The 16,874-nt window shown below is 40.8% G+C and overlaps 1 protein-coding gene across 2 annotated transcripts in view; it reads right to left on the bottom strand.

Moving 5' to 3' along the window:
- Positions 1–16,586, bottom strand: part of arhgef38 (Rho guanine nucleotide exchange factor (GEF) 38) — a 16,589-nt gene extending 3 nt beyond the window's left edge. The window contains exons 1-14 of one of the 2 annotated variants that reach the window (XM_039800078.1): positions 16,255–16,586; positions 11,536–11,720; positions 8,834–8,951; positions 8,581–8,728; positions 8,440–8,457; positions 8,064–8,263; positions 7,779–7,912; positions 7,527–7,631; positions 7,304–7,423; positions 4,368–4,742; positions 4,145–4,282; positions 3,411–3,612; positions 1,732–2,015; positions 1–702 (exon numbers count right to left, since the gene is read on the bottom strand). The exon at positions 1–702 is cut by the window's left edge and continues 3 nt beyond it. In XM_039800078.1, coding sequence (XP_039656012.1) covers positions 520–702; positions 1,732–2,015; positions 3,411–3,612; positions 4,145–4,282; positions 4,368–4,742; positions 7,304–7,423; positions 7,527–7,631; positions 7,779–7,912; positions 8,064–8,263; positions 8,440–8,457; positions 8,581–8,728; positions 8,834–8,951; positions 11,536–11,720; positions 16,255–16,471 — 2,427 coding nt within the window. In that variant the 5' untranslated portion in view covers positions 16,472–16,586 and the 3' untranslated portion in view covers positions 1–519. Of the gene's footprint in view, positions 703–1,731; positions 2,016–3,410; positions 3,613–4,144; positions 4,283–4,367; positions 4,743–7,303; positions 7,424–7,526; positions 7,632–7,778; positions 7,913–8,063; positions 8,264–8,439; positions 8,458–8,576; positions 8,729–8,833; positions 8,952–11,535; positions 11,721–16,254 lie in introns of those variants that run through there. The other variant, XM_039800086.1, reaches the window with a different exon arrangement.
- Positions 16,587–16,874: the final 288 nt, after the last annotated feature.

The raw sequence follows: 16,874 nt of genomic DNA, 5'->3' as shown, positions 1-16,874 counted from the left end.
AGAACGGATCATATTTATTCCTGACAGAATTGTTAAAATATAAACAATGACATCATAGATTTCTTCATTTCACATTCACAGAAAATATATATACTTCATGTATGAATCATTTCACATATAACATTTACTTCATCTGTTCATCAATTCACATATAAAATTAACTTCATGAATAAAATTCTTCTTCATTATCAATCTAAATTCAACAACACTGATGTAGAAAAAGTGCTCAGCACAGTGCCCTGTATTTTCCTACCATTATTTATATTCATTATCACAGATTACTGGTCAAGTCCCATTGGTGAGCTCTCTTGTTCTGATCTTCTAAAGGCAAAGCAGATTCAAGATCAACACTTTTGGTATGAGACATATAAGATCTAGTGATTAGCTAGTGCAATTCTGACTTTCACAAAGCAGAAATGTGATATGTTTTACAGGTAAGAGTACTTCAAATATGTAAAGTGTAAGTGAGTTTGTTTAAAATGCCACAGGTTGGGTTTTGGTTTAGTTTTCTGGATATCCTTATGCATAGGACATCCTGCCAAGGTAGTTGGCAGGGACATATCCCTTCTGTCCGTTAGCCTCAGCTAACCACCAATCCTTATTGCCTCCCAGGTCACAGAACTGAATGATGCGGACATGCTGGTACTCCTGCAAGGTCAGCTCCTGGTCACAGCGTGCTTGAAATGCATACACTGCATAGAACTGTGGAAAGAGACACAAATCAGATATAATCAGGGGCACAAGAATTATACCGTTTTACACTTTCATTATACAGTAGTTGAGTGTTTTTGTGAAAACAAACTGAACAAATGTTCTTTGGTTCAGCTGACAATTACAAACTGTAGTCCAAAATAATAACAAGCTAATCTTAAATTGCACTGACTGCATTACAACCTGCATTAAATAATATTTAAGTGTATCCTCTTGTGAATCCAGAAGGTGGCACTATTTATTAGCTTTCCACATGGACAGGATGTCACCAACAGTCTTAATTTTCATTGGTTACAATCTACTGAATCTTGTCAACACTATACTGTATATTTTAAAACCAATGACGGTGTCATGTTATGATGAAGATCGGAGTCATATTGGGTAGTCAGCAGATGAAGACATGCCCACAAGGAGGACAAAGCCTTGTTGTGTTGTTGAGTGACAGCACTGTCATCATTTAATGTCATTCACCCCATTTAATTCCAATGCGAGCTAGACAGAGACACTGTAAAGCTATCAACTGTGCAGCCACAGCACTGGCAGAGCCCCTGCTATAACTGTACACCTCAGTTTTACTGGCCCTCTGTAATAACAATCCTCACATTTTACAGGTGGAGTCTCATATGTGAGGAGGCACTTGTGGCCGGTTAAAGTTGGCTTGCTCAACCGTTATTTTTTATTGTAATTATGAGGTCTATGTGGTGTGTGGTTTGATGTGTTTCAGTTGTCCCCTATTTATTTTCTTTTATTCCCGATACTGCTTGGTTCATTTCAAAGTGTTACACATTGATGCACATTGACATGCTTGAGTTTTGAGGCACATAGTTTTTCTGTAACTGCTTATTTTGCAAAACCTTGCGAAGGACATTCATCTTCTTGGCCTTAACTGTTTTCAAGTTGGCAAACTGAGCTGTTTTTTTTGTATCTGCCTCCCCAGTCCTTAGTACTGCAGTAACTTAAAATGATATCCATATGGTGCAATAACAGTTATGAAAAAGACATGCAGGCTACCACACACACCTGCTGAGCCTCAGTGTCCAGTGTGTCCTCCAGGTCTTCGGGGCTCTCTGGCTCCCCCTGTAGTCCAGAGAGGGTTGAGCTGCTGTCAGTGGTGTTGAGGTTAAAGCTGCGCAGGCTGCTGCTGCCACTGCCTGACACAAACAGGCTAAGGTCGTCAAAGTCTTCATCCACCATGGCAGGCGGCTGCTGCTGTTGCTGCTCTTTGGCCATCTGGCCTTTTCGCTGGGAGTCCCTCAGAGGGTTGTACTGTTTCAGGAATGTGGAGTAGACATAGCCCTGAGTACCTAACAGTGACACAAAGGGACAGTTTGTCAGGATGCCTGACCTCTGAGTTCATTTTAAAGGGTTGCTTCAGCCAAACTGCAACAAAGAAAATATCACTATCCTCTCATGTAATCTAGCCATGCAGGTAGTTTTAATTTATTTTGAGAGATGCATCACTAAGATTTTCTCCATTCAACACATCAAACCCTGTAAAAATAGCACAGCATCTCTTTTCAGAAACAGTGTCCCAGTTACTCTGGATAATCCAATGATCTGTCAACAGTTTTTATACAAACTTTTTCTTCGATAGAAATGAGTTTCAATAACAACTGTTCCTGTGAGGCCTTGGATTATCCAGAGTAACCATGCCATTGTTTCAGATTTTATTTCTGAATTGTTTCATGTTTTTTTTCAACTATTTAAGCACAACAATCAAAACTGCATTCACATCATATTAGAAAAAAAAACTCAATTTTGAAGTTTGGCCGAACTGACCCTTTACAGGTAATTACAGAACAAACAGCCTTGGTTAGTCAAAGAACTGCTTCATGAAAATAAATGGGCATCATCCCTGGAGGATAAATGGGTGTTTAATATATGGGACTGCATGTCTTACATTCATGCTGTCAGCATAAACTAGCATTTGCTTACACAATTTTAAATCCATGTGAGCGAACTGAAGAATGTATAAATGTGAGGCAAGCATATTCATAGTGTTGATATCAACAGAAGGACAAACAACAACTTTCTGGGAATGCTATAATCCCAGAGGAAAAGACAAGTCTGTGAAGAATGTTCTTCATACCAAGAAACATGCACACACTCTTTTTTCTAGAGCTCATAAAAAAGAAACTTGTTATTGCTGAGAGTACAGAGAGTTTCCGAATACCCATAGGGAGAGGCTTTGTCCTCTAGGTAACACTGCTTACAATGTGCAGCAGTTTGTTCCAAACAAGACTATGGGATCTCAGGTGCCTCTGTGTGTAGAGGGGAGATGGAGACAAGCTATGGAGTTGGCCCTGTTGTGAGGCAAGCATCCCCAGAGGCCAGCAACCATGACATCATAGGAGCCCCTGGGACTAATTCTTGTGTGCGGACTTGTCAGTCTCAGAAAGGAAAGTTTGGTGTGTCTACACAGCCTCAGTCATCCAAAAGATGCAGGTATATTTACAGAGGAATGTGTATTAAATATCTATAGCAACCATACCTGTGGATGATCTAATGTGATAACTTAATTCACCTTATGTGTCTTACTAACAGAATGCACCGAGAGCTAACGTTGCCCAGAGGGTCCTTTGTCCTTACGCACACACACACACACACACACACACACACACACACACACACACACACACACACACACACACACACACACACACACACACACACACACACACACACACACACACACACACCTCCAGTGTGAACCAGCCAGCGGCTGCTGCTGCCTAATGGGTCTGTGTCCTCCAGCAGGGCTACCAGCTCTCCCTCCAGCAGGCTAAGGTCCTGCTCCTGGCAGCCATTACACTTCCTCTTCAGCTGGTACAGACGGCTCGGTGGGTATTCTGCCAGCAGCCAGGCGCGCTGTTCCTCAGTTTGATGCTGGACCTCCGGCATCTGGAGGACAACACACACAAAGGGTGTAATTATTTGAAGTGGGTCTGGTGTGTGGGCACATGTAGGCGTGTAGTTGGTTATCAGTTTTTAAGGGTAAATAAGGGAGAGCAAAAGGTAATAAGCTCCTGGGGATAGGAGTTTCAAATAGAACCACTAACATGTCCGAGCACAAGCACATTCTCAGATGTGTGCAGATCTGTAAGCATATGTGTACACTCACACACATAGGCCTATATGTATATAAGTCTCGGGGGATGATACCTGGTGGAGCTTTGGGTTGCCAAGGGCCCCAGTTGATCACAGCCTGGAGCTGTTCTGCCTTGGATAAGACTTATAGCTGCTAATTTTTGCCTAGGAATTGGTAAAAACATTTTTGGAAGACTCAGAGGAACATGTGGGACTTTTGTTTTAACCTGGAAGTTTAAAGACACTTCAAAAACAAACAATGGATCTAAATAGTAAATACTGGCAGGCTGTTCATTTTAGTTTCTAGATGTCAATAATCTATTATAGATTATTTCCACTTTCTTACTGCTATTTTCTTGTCTCGTTGTCTCTCGAAGCTGACTTTTCGCTCCATTAACTTCTGTGCGTTATCCTTGACAAAAGTCAGATTGTTCAGCTCATCCATGATGCTGTTCTGCACTTCAGCAATGTTTGACAATGGAGCCTGAAAAGGCAAACACAACACATTATAGTTTCAATATTAAACAGACTGAGTATAAATGAATGTGATTTATGTGTGGGATCCTCACTGGTAGCTGATGTATGGATGGGACACAAAGTAGTATTTTATCCATCAGCCCTCTGAGTAGGGCCACTAGATACACCACACAGTTGGTCAGGATAGTATAGGCAGCTATGTTGAACCTCTGCAACTCCTCCACTAGCAAGGCATTGAGAGCTTCATAGTCCCTCCTGGCGGGACCAGATGGGTCTTCTGACACCAGTGAAGGAGAGGAAGAAGCGGTGGATGATGAGGACTGGGATGAAAAAGAGGAAGAGCGCTCCAGGCGGCTGCAGTAATCCAGCAATTTGTCATAACGCTTCTGGATGAGCTTCTGTGGGGCTGTGAACATGCCTTGCAGGGAGGACAGAGGGGCGAGGACCAGCCGCTCCATACTGTCTTTCTGGAGCAAGAAGTCAATGAGGCGGCAGAAGATGAATAGAGATATCCACTACTAGTCTACCCATTTTCATTAAAGTGCTCATATTATGCTCATTTTCACATTCATAATTATATTTAGAGGTTATATCAGAATAGGTTTACATGGTTTGATTTAAAAAACACACCATATTTTGTTGTACTACACATTGATGCAGCTCCTCTTTTCACCCTGTGTTGAGCTCTCCGTTTTAGCTACAGAGTAAGGCATCATACTTATGTTCAATCTTTGTTGGGAGTCACACATGCGCAGTACCTAGGTAAGGACTACTAGCCAATCAGAAGCAGAGTATGAGGGCGTGCCATGCTAGCAGCTAGGCGAGCATTATAACGTGTTACAAAGTGATGCACGTTTCTCATGGAAGTAAAGGCTGGACTACAATAGAGCTGTTTGGAGCAGTTTGTGAACAGTGTTTTCTGTTGGAGATGGTAAGTCCCCTACTGGACTTTGGGCTTTTTCACTTTGTAAACCTATTACATGCACAAAAGATATATAACACAATAAGGGAATGGGGAAAAAGCTAAAAAGCATAATATGAGCACGTTAATTATTCTCTGTTATGCATTCTGTACATGTAAACCGGTACTTTACTGTACTTCTGTGTGTTTTTATGTGATGGTTCTTTTATAAATTGCTTGTTTTTAGAATGCAGCAGCATCTCTAATTCACAACAATTTTCTCAGAATGGAGACAGTAAAGTATGCCTTAAAGGTGCTGTAGGTAGGATTGGGAAGATCCAGGACTTAGCCAAAAAGTTTGAACATCAACAACTTCGCAGTCCCTCCCCCTTTCTGCTAAAGCCCAAAATGTTCTCCTAAGCCCCTCCCCCACAAGGGAGAATGAATGTGTGTGCATGAGCAGTGATTGACACACAGTTAGACATCCCCCCTGGCCATGATTGGTGCATCTGAACACGGAGCTGTGGATTTTTGCAAATCGCACTACAGGCTGTAGGTGGTGCCAGAGGAGCCAGATCCTTTTTCAAATGACCTGCTTCATGTAGTTCTACTCGAACATAGGGTCAGTTTCAGCAAATATGTCAGAAAGTTAGTTTTATAAGTCTTACCTACTGCACCTTTAAAGCGCCCATATTATGCTCATTTTCAGGTTCATAACTGTATTTTAAGGCTGTACCAGAATAGGTTTACATGGTTTAATTTTCAAAAAACACCATATTTTTGTTGTACTGCACAGCTCTCTCTCACTGCTGCAGATCCTCTTTTCACCTGGTTTCTGTTTTAGCTACAGAGTGAGACCTCTTTTCATCTTCTTCTTCTGTACTATCTTTGACTGCACTGGCACATGCTCAGTAGCTCAGATGTAGATCATGTCAGCTAGCTAACTCTAGAGACAGTAAAAGAAAGCCTGTTTCTCCAACTTCAGTCAGTTACAAGGCAGGATTAGCTGGGAGACTTCTAAATGAGGGCACACATGTAAGTAGTTCTTTTGTAGATTATGGTGAACTTGTGTGTGTTGTAGCAGTGCTTTGCTATTGAGAACGATGTAGCATGCTAGCGTTAGCATTAGCGTTAGCATGCTAATGCTAACGGTTAGCATGCTAACGAGCTCACGGTTGTGGTTAGCCAGCTCATTTCGGACTGTGACGTCACAGTCCGAGCCGATTTTGAACAGCTCACCAGGAGACTGAAGGCAGGACACATTCAGAAACCGTATCTCACTCAAAACAGCATGGATGGATTTTTTTCAAAGTTTGTATGTGTGTGGAAGCACCAGAGACACAAAAGAACACCCCAAATCCCAGAAAAAGTGATTTTTTCATAATATGGGCACTTTAACATTAGCATTGGATACATAACAACAACGGAGCTGCTGCAGCTTGATTTGCATGCAGACAAATGAGAGGTAGTGATGTTATTCAGCTTACAGTAAGACTTCAGCAGACATGACAGACTTCATCTATCATAGTGTGGAGCATGTAATGGGTAGTACTAGACATACAGTAAAAATAACAGTTTCCTTGGTGAAAATGTTCTATTTACTGAAAGCATCTATCAGTTACAGCTGTCATGTTTTTATCATAACAGACACAATGGATCCCTTTTCATACAAAATAAGTCTGATTCTTCTTAAGAGTACACATGGTTTTTGTGTCTTATTATTTAAAGCTTATTGCAGACTTTGGTTAAGGCAGAGCTAAACTGCTGCGGTAAAGAGCTGCTATACAAAGAATCTTATTCAACGGTGTAGTTATCTTAGAATTGGCCACAGTGTAATTCACAGAGAAATGAGGGCAGGGAAGGGAAGATGGCAGAGTTACTGAGGGATGTTGTCAGAAGGTTAGAAGTATAGAAGAAGAGAATTTATATAATGAATGCAAAGTGAAAGATGACTCACAGTTGGAGGGTGAAGAGTGGAGGTCATGTAGCAATAAGGCAGCAAAGCAATAGCACAAATACAGATGATTCAGGGAGGAAAATGGAAAAGCTGCTGGATTGTAAAGTCAAATATGCCCTGAATAAAATAAATTCATTCTTGCTGTGAAATACAAAAAAGCCATATCTTACAAAGTGCTTATAGGGGTCATTTCCATTACTGGGCAATGAGCCGTTTGTGTCATTTTTGTTTGTATCCTTAATGATGTCCTCCATGTCCTGGACTTTCTGAACAGCCACAGACACCATCTCCTGCAAAACAAACATCAAGAAATAAAGTCTCAGAAAGTTCACAATTATTTCAAATCATTAAAACACACACACTTTGTAGTAGGACATGCTAATATGTACCTACCTGAGTGTGCTGCAGGTAACATTGAACATTCTTTGCCAACTGCCTCACAGCCTTCTCCAGACTCCTGAACAGCTTCTCCTCTCTGTCAAATACTTCATCTCTTACCTACAGACAGAAGAGTTTAAATATGTTGCCTAAATAGTAGCCAAATACCCAATCTGTCAAGTCAACATCCTGATAATTTTTATTAATTATTTTGTGATACAGTGAGTGAGAAGTAACTCTAATTTCTATTTTGCCACCATATTTTACCTGTGGTTCAACTCCAGTGAGGATCTTGAGATAGCCAGCAAACCTGTCGCCTTTCTTCCGGATAGAGTGGATGTTAAACTTGTGTAGTTTGCCCCTCAATGTGCCTTCATCTTCCAACCTCTTATACTTCATAACTAATAATGAACAGTGATATGAAACCAACATTGAAATAATTACATTTTAATAGAAATGGCATAGACATGCTTTGTGCTCACAGGTTAGCAAAATCACACATTTGATAAATAGACAACACTCATGTGTGTGTCACTGTAAATGTAATCTCACCTATATCCTTGCGTCTCTTGAACTCATTGATGTTAACATTGATGATCTTGGCAGCAGTGTATGCCTGTTGCAGTGGTTGAAAGTCCGGGTGGTTTTCAGGTGTGGCATGCCACAGCTCCCCGAGCAGCAGCGGGTACTTCATGATCCTCTGAACCGGTTTGATGAGCAGTGAACCCATGTTCAGCAAGTTGGGTTTCCCTCTGTGCAAATAAGTATACTATTCAGTAAAAAACATGAAGTGTTTTGACCTACAGAACAGAGATTTATAAAAGAAACAGTGCATGACAACAAAAACATTATTCATTATTCAACACAATAATCAAGAATTCAGTAGATCTTAAATGTTAACATCAATTTCTCATTAAAAGATACTTACTCTTGGTCATAGATTTTCCTGTAATTAGAAAGAAAAGGAAACAAAGTCACAACTAAAATGATGTGCAGTAAATTATAATGTTTACATATTAAGTTATAAATAATTAGACAAATATTTGGAGGAAGTGACTTAGCGACTTACTTCAGAGATAATACACACGTGGTGAATTGTTGTTTTATTTCTTCATCTTTCTCGTAGGATTTGAGTGCCATGTTGGCGTCATCATGATGGTAACAGTAAATCTTATATACATCTTCTAAAGCTGCCTTTGCCTGGATGAATATTTCTCCTTCAAATAGAAATGAGACATGAGATATTTGACCAAATATTAACCAGAGCAGTAAAAGTCAACAATTAAATCAGGCAATTGGGGCAAGAGTCAAAATGGCATTACCTATGACAACTACCTCTGGATCAGGGTCAGCAATAGCCTCATGCAGTCTGTGAAGGAGTGCTGCCGATACCTCACACAATGTCTCCATGTTGGTGAACAACCTGTCTACATCCACAACCTGAAACAGAATAAGGAAACTATACTATAAAATTATGTATTCGACATCTTGCAAATTAAACAAATCAAAATCTGCTTATATTCTGTCCAAATATGAATAAATCAGAATCACATATAAATAAGATGTCATTTATATTAATCCCCATGTTGGCCCCGCTTTATTTGAATATTCTAATGTATATTCTTAATGGTCTTAATAGTTTTAAAAAGTCATTAGATTGGATAGAATAATTGATTCAGTATGGTTTGGCTACATAGTTTATCTATGCTTGGATAGGGGGACAAATGCTCTCGCTTGGTTATATTTCTTTAAACCAATCACAATCGTCCTGGGAAACACTACTGGAAGCACTAGTACAGATGCAGCAACGGTGCCCTTACAAAATAAAATATATAGTGGAGATCGTGGAAGGATGTCAGGCTTTATCCCAGCAATGTACATGCGTTGAGCCAGACTATGGTTGGGGATAATGAGCTAGGATTATAAAGTTGGGCAGGATGTACCAAATAGGCAAGTGACACTGTTGAACATTAAAGGAATATGCCACCGTTTGTTGAAATAGGGTTATTCAACGTCTCCTCTATATTTATATAGGTGGGCAAACGCATTTTTGTCTCAGTGCATGCATTGTCTTAGTCCGGCAGCGCCTCCACTAGCTTAGTTTAGCATAGTAAATGGAATCCTATGTTGCCGGTTAGCATGTCATGAGTAAAAGTGACCCTTAACAACAACAACAACAAAACCTAATTACTTATTGTGGCCTGTCTATTCATAATGAGTACAAATAGCAATGCAGATTAAGACTAGACGATTTCCTAGGCAGATATTGACTTGGGACTATATTGGGTGGAAGTAGGCTACAGCCGAAGCACTGCTACTTGGGCGCAGAGATATCACGCAGCACCTGAAAACCCCCAACTTCCGTCAACATACCGGCGTGAATATTAGCTGGCTATTTTTCCTATAGAACATGGCGGATTTTGTGAGAGACGAAGAGGATGACTTCTCAGACAAGATCTAGAAGCATACCTCTACGAACCAGAGTTTTCAGAAGAGGATCTGCATGCTTTGAAAATAGAATGACAGGAGGAGGAGGTTGCGATCTCTCAACAGCCCGAGGACGTGAGGATGAGAGCCAACACAATCTGGTGGTGTGAGTGTGGGGGAATGTGACTACATATGCCGACTGAAATGAGCGCGCCTGCAGTTGAGCCACAGCTACCGAGGATTTCTCGGCGTTGATCCATCCTGCAGTCCTCAACTTTTATTTCGGTGCAATAAAGTCAACTGGATAAAACGCCGAATGGACCCAATAAACAGCATTTACTTCCCCCGCCAGGAACCAAGACACCGCGGAAGACTCGAGCCGTTGCGGTAACATTCGGTCTCAACATACTATTTACACACTCATACTGACCGTCACTAGACTCACGCACTGTCCACGGTTACATTCGGTAGCCTGGTGCGCGGTCTCCTCGTGACAGTCTAACTACCATGTAGCAACATTCGCTTCTAACATTTAACTTAACATAACTACCAAGATAACATTACGTGTATTTGTATGTGATTTAATATTTTCCCCTTGGTAATGTAGCCTATGAATTTCCATGAACACAATTCTAAAATGCACGAGACATAAAGGCTTCTGCTATCGCTTGAAAACGCAAACTTGCCGAGGACCCAGACACCCGTTTGATTACATAGACTCATGCATTAGGCATGGTTACGGTCTCGTTCAGTAGCCTGGTGCGCGGTCTCCTGGTGACAGCCTCCCTACCATGTAACAAACATTTAACATAACTTAACTTTACTTAACATAACTACCAAGATAACATGACATGTATTTGTATGTGATGTACTTCCCCATCGATAATGTGTGAATTGCCATAAACACAATCATCTAAGATGCACCAGAAACAAGGCTTGGTTGCCGAGAACCAAGACACCGCTTGATTACATTAGACTCGAGCGGGCCGGCCAGTTACATTCGGTCTCGTACAGTAGCCTGGTGCACGGTCTATGTAGCTTATTTCCTGATTGATTCTACCACCACCACTCCAGTGGAGACGCTAATGAGCTAGATTACTACACACACAGTAGCAGAAGAATACCAGCTACACACAACGGCACGAATGAGGTAAAAGATAAAAACAGGAGTGAGTCGGTTCATTGACGTATGGCACTCGATTCTCCCGGTTCAGTGACATGAGTCGGGTTAATTAAACGGCTCTTCGGTCTTTTCGTCAACACTATTTTACTCACGACATGCTAACCGGCAACATAGGATTCCATTCACTACTCTAAGCTAAGCTAGCGGCGGCACTGCCGGACTAAGACAATGCATGCACTGAGACAAAAATGCGTTTGCCCACCTATCTAAATTAAGAGGAGATGGTGAATAACCCTATTTCAAAAAACAGTGGCGTATTCCTTTAACTTTTTCTCAGCAGGCAGCTAGTTGAATAGTGTCAATTGACTTTATAAATTACTGATTCTCTTTGCTGTTGTATGTGTAGACGTCTCTTGGGTTAATACCACACTTAGCCCACAAGAGGTTTTATTGGAGATCCTAAAAAGCATCTACCTGCAAATTTCGTAGAGGCTGGACCACCTCTCTGATGCACAGCTCCAGGTCTGTGAGGTAATCCTTTTCAGTCTGCACAAGCTCCTGAATGACCTTTGCCCTGCGGTTCATCTTCCTTAAACGGACTTCCTCTGGGTCCAGTGCTGGAGAGGGGGGTGTGGACAGGTCGTGTGGTGTCATTTTCTCTGAGAAAAGATGACATTATAAATTAGTATAAAATAAACAGGTGTCATTACTAGTCAATCTATTATTACGTGGCCAGTCACATTCTCATGTGCTGCAGCAATGACAGCATCTTTAAGTCATACAGGTCATACAAGGACATAGAAACTGATGATGTTGTGAGTGCACCTATTTTGCTGCAATTTCCCCAAAACTGTATATTTTTGCCAACATTTCAAGCAATATGTGTGCATTTTCTAAAATGCTGGTAAACCCCCTGCGCCTGTGGGCTGTGCATGCTTGGAAAAACCTACATCTTTTCTAATGCTTTCGCTTGACGCCTGAGAAGCCATCAGTATTTCACGGTGATAAAATTAGTTTGACTTGAGCGCCAAAAGGCCTCACTTAACATGCCAGTCAGGCTCACTTCTCTTTTTTTATTGCTCTGCTACCTAATCAGTCTGTGGCTGCCCTGTGCTTTGCATGGCACGCAGCAGTGTCTGTTCAGGGAAGAGGGATGCTTCCTTGCTGCCTAATAGACGCCACGCACCACTTCCGTCCCAGGGGGGAAGAGAGCAATGAAGAGAGAGAGAGAGAGAGAGGGCTGCGAGGCGTGTGTCAGGTTACGGAACTAATCGTGCCGCTGATGTAATGCTCCATCGTGCTCAGGCATTCCATCTGCTCAGACTGGGAGTGTGTATGTGGGGGGAGTGGCACACAATGATAAACATACACCTACATATGCAAGGACACACACGCTGAAGCTGATTAACACAGGAACACACAGTCATGCATGCTCATACAAACAAATATACTGTACCCACCCCAGCTTACTCATTTTACACACATATGCACACATACACTTAAAATGCATAAGATTTGTTCGAAGAAGTTCTACTTAGTGTACAAAATATTACCAAGTCCTTCTTTACAGTAGCTATATTAAGGCACCATTTGCAATAATATACACATTAGCTATTTGGGTAATGATGAGTCCAGTCACAACCTTTGTGTTCACATCTAGCAGGCTACGTGTTTTGACCAGATCTAATTTTTTTTGCACACAATAAGCAAAGTAGGCAAGAAAGTGAGGATGTTGTACTGTCAGAGAAAACAAGAAGGGACATTCTTCCTTTTCCCTATATTTCCTTATTGTTTCATTGTCAAACTTTTTTTATTTATTTGGTTTGAGGCAACAGGAATGATAAGTTGCAGAAACTACGGTGTTGCCATGGGGGAAAGGTAAAGTAACTAGTGGCTGAAGCTGAGTAGAATGGGTTATGTGTCTCTAGCCAGTGGGCAGTACTTTCTCATGAATGCCAACACTGTACAGATTGTATTCACACGTACCTGACTCCGGCAAAGATCTGATCACATTCTGATTGCAACACTGCATACACTGACACATTCTTTTCCCCCTGATATATAGAAATTGAAATGAGCACTTTTAGAGGTGACTCATTACCTCTCTGAAAACCTCAACAAAAAACATACATATGAACTTCACAAAGTTTAATATTGATTTAAAGGAATATCTTTTTGTGTCCTTTACTTTTATCTTGACACTGATCACCTTTTAATACCTGATTTAAATGTGGTGCACACTCTGTGTATCAGTTAAAGCTGCTATACCCTACTGCCCACTTTTAATCTCCTCTGAATGCTTGCAGACAATGTAACATCTGAAATGAATAAAGAATCACAGCTTTCTACTGAATTCAGCTTCATTGGCTATTACATAAACATACTACTTTGGTATACTCAGTGTATACAGCATACAATTAAACCGAACTGTGCAGTAATAAACCTTTTTATTCCGTAGTTATTAATTTACTTGTCAATACCTGATGATAACACTTCAAGAAATAGTCAAGGTCATCTGCTGTATGAGTCTAATAAACCCCTGTTAAATATATGTCCATGTTTTACTGTGGATTAACATTTTTAATTATAATAGGATAATCAGATAAACTGTTTTACTTGTGGGAGTGTTATGTAAAAGAAGTATCACATTCATGTTTTAACAGTATCACGAAGTGTCACGTCTACATGGACAGAGGCGTATTTTATTTTTAATCTGGTGTCAGCTATTTACAGTAATACATCATCACCTATTACTCTATTGTCTTGCCACTGTACAAAGTCTAAATAAGAGAAGTGACATAAAGATCATCTAACCCTGATCCTGACCTGTAAACGTTGTTCCTTTCAAAACTGGCCTTGAAAACATTCCTCCCCACTGACACATTCACAATGATACCAAAAACTAAAATGTCGTATAGCCTATCGAGACTCAGCAGCAGATTTTAAACTGTGCTGACTTTTTCTTTTGCTAGCATTATGTTTGGTGAGGTATGGTTGCCAGCACAGGAGTTCCCATGAAAGTGGATACAGGGCTTTTTACTGTTCAGCCCATTGAAAAGGATCCAACAGACGGCCCCGGAACAGAAGACAAGGCATGGTGTATCACGTATCGCCAGCAAGTAAAATGACACGTTTAACTTTGCCACACAGCAAAGTGCACATTTTATCACAGAGAATACTGGAATATATTTTGGATAAAGTATGCTAAAATTGGAGAAAGCCTGAAAATGTCTATAAAAAAATATTCACTAAGGGTAAAGTTAGACATTTATCTTGTTGAGTATGTTACCATTCATTTTGTCAAATTAATTAAAAAAAACAACATATAATGCCAAAAAGTCTTGAGGTGACACACACTTAAACACACAGAGTGAGAATGAGATAAGTCATTATATAATATAAACCTACATCAAAGTAACCTGCTCCATACATGATTTGCAGATGAATACATATGTATATTTAGTTTATTACTGTCCCTTTACGTGAGTTCTGTGCTGGTAAATCATTGCCGGAACTATGATATTTAGTTACTGTAAATAATTAGACATATTGATGTCACGTTGCCATGGTTCTGTGGCTTGACCAACTTGTCTGACAAGCAGATGAGAACTTGCTGTCGAGCAGCAACTCATGTTTCCTCTTTCAGTGAAGTCATCGTTCTGTCAATATTTGCAATGGTAATACCACTGTAAATATGTAATGGTGCTTGTCAGCTGTGAGGCTAAAGTCAAACAGGGTGGGTGATTAGTTTACTGAAAACACCCCAGTGTTTTTGACAACTCTGCCTGTCATTATGCAGGCTGGTCAAGAAAACAGAAAGTGCAAAGAAGTAGAGAGTGTCTCTATTTCAGTAAATAGAACAGCTGCTGATAAGGCGTGTGTGTGTGTGTGTGTGTGTGTGTGTGTGTGTGTGTGTGTGTGTGTGTGTGTGTGTGTGTGTTTGTGTGTGTGTGAAAGCTATCTTATCAGTACAGCACCAAGTGAGAAGTGGGTTATACATAGCTATTTTAAACAAGGTGCCCCTTTTTATGTTGGCATGTGATATCTACTGTTCGCAGGAAAGAGAACCCAGGAACAAGTGGCACAGGAAAGTCGACATACTTTGGCTTATCTTTTATAGTAACCCCTGCTGACACAGTGATGTCATTCATTTTGCCTGAAGTGCAGCATTCCCAGTCACTGACTGCACTGTAAGGACAGGTGAAGCCAGTTTTTCTGAAATGTGGATGTGTGTAAGTAAATAGACTCGGTCAGCAGTTGTGATAAGGCAACATACAGCTGAAGGATTAACCATTTCTTTTCTTTTTTTTTTAATCACAACTCATTCTATTTTCCAACTTATTTTCAGGGTCAAACAACGCAAATTGTTTTGTTATGTTATATTCAATGTAAAACAAACTCTAACACCAATCGTCTGACATCTCCTGAAACACTCGCTTAACTTTGTGAGAGGAAAAATAATCTGTACATCCTTCTTCACACGTCACCTAGGCATCTACGCATCTAGGTCTTGTTTACGAGCTGGTCTGGAACACTTTAAAAGCCACTCCTCTGTGCCTGAGTTTGGAGCACAGTTTGCATATGTGGCTACATCCCTGTGGGAGTATCTCCTGCTCAACACAACAGGTGCCCACTATCCATAACTATAGAGCAATGCGTACTGTGTGTGTGTGTGTGTGTGTGTGTGTGTGTGTGTGTGTGTGTGAGTGTGTGTGTGTGTGTGTGAGAGTGTGTGTGTGTGTGTGTGTGTGTGTGTGTTGAATTATAAGCCTAAAAAGCTGCTCTTACAGTCCATTTATAGAATCAGAATCAGAATCAGAAAAGGATTTATTGCCAAGTAAGTAGCACTTATGAGGAATTTGCCTTGGCTGTTGATGCATACATATACATATTAAACATTACTATGAAATAAAGAAACAAATAACACTAACTAACTAAACTATTTAACATTAAGAAAAAATAGGCTGTATGGATTAATGCAGCAATGTGCAAATGTCAAGGGATATGCAAAAGTTCAGGATTTATAGAATGGAGAGGATGTAAGAGTCAGTGGTGGATATATTTGTCTAAAAGTTATCCTAGCCTGTGTCTTATCTACAAGCTTGCAATGTAAAGAGTTGAGAGACTGTTTGCTCACGTGTGTATAGATGTTACCATAGTTTTGACCCCTGGGGATGTCATTAGCTGTTGTACCTTTAAGTTTGGCGCTGTACTCCGTCTTGTCAGACTGACACCTCCTCACCAGTGTCCCCAGGTTGATGTCACCTTTGGCCGAGTCCTCAGCCACAATAGTGTCCGTCTTTCTCCTCTCCAGGTAACGCAGGAACACAGGCCGGTTCCTTCTCTTTATCACTTTGTCTTTCTCTTTTTCCTTCTCCTTCTCACCCCTGCCAGCCTCGTTGGGATCCATAGTGAGGCCGTAAGCTCCCTTTCGGAGCAGTCAAGGAGAAAAGAAGGGGAAGAGAGAGGGACAGGAAGAGGGAGAGAGAAACAGAGAGAGCCTGGGAAGTGCAACAGGTGTAGTGTTCACTGTGCACTGACTGTCAGCTCTGTACAGGTAATCTAGCTCCTCCCTATGTCTACCTGCCAGCTATGTGACCACTCCTCTCTTCTACTGCTGTGCTTTGCTTCTTCCCTCAGAACATTACATTCATCCAGGAAGAAGGTTTGAGGACAGAGCAATTAGTATAACCAGTAAACAGTCGTGTTTTTGCTTTTACTTAAATATCCTTGAAATAAAATGCATGTGAGACCACACAGAGGTTTGACAACCTGTTGACAGGAAAGTATTTATGCAAATGGCCCAGGTACTG

Source organism: Perca fluviatilis, chromosome 1, assembly GCF_010015445.1.
Source record: "Perca fluviatilis chromosome 1, GENO_Pfluv_1.0, whole genome shotgun sequence".
Taxonomy (NCBI): Eukaryota; Metazoa; Chordata; class Actinopteri; order Perciformes; family Percidae; genus Perca; species Perca fluviatilis.
Note: the sequence above shows the minus strand (reverse complement) of the source record. Positions and strands in the feature narration are given on the sequence as shown.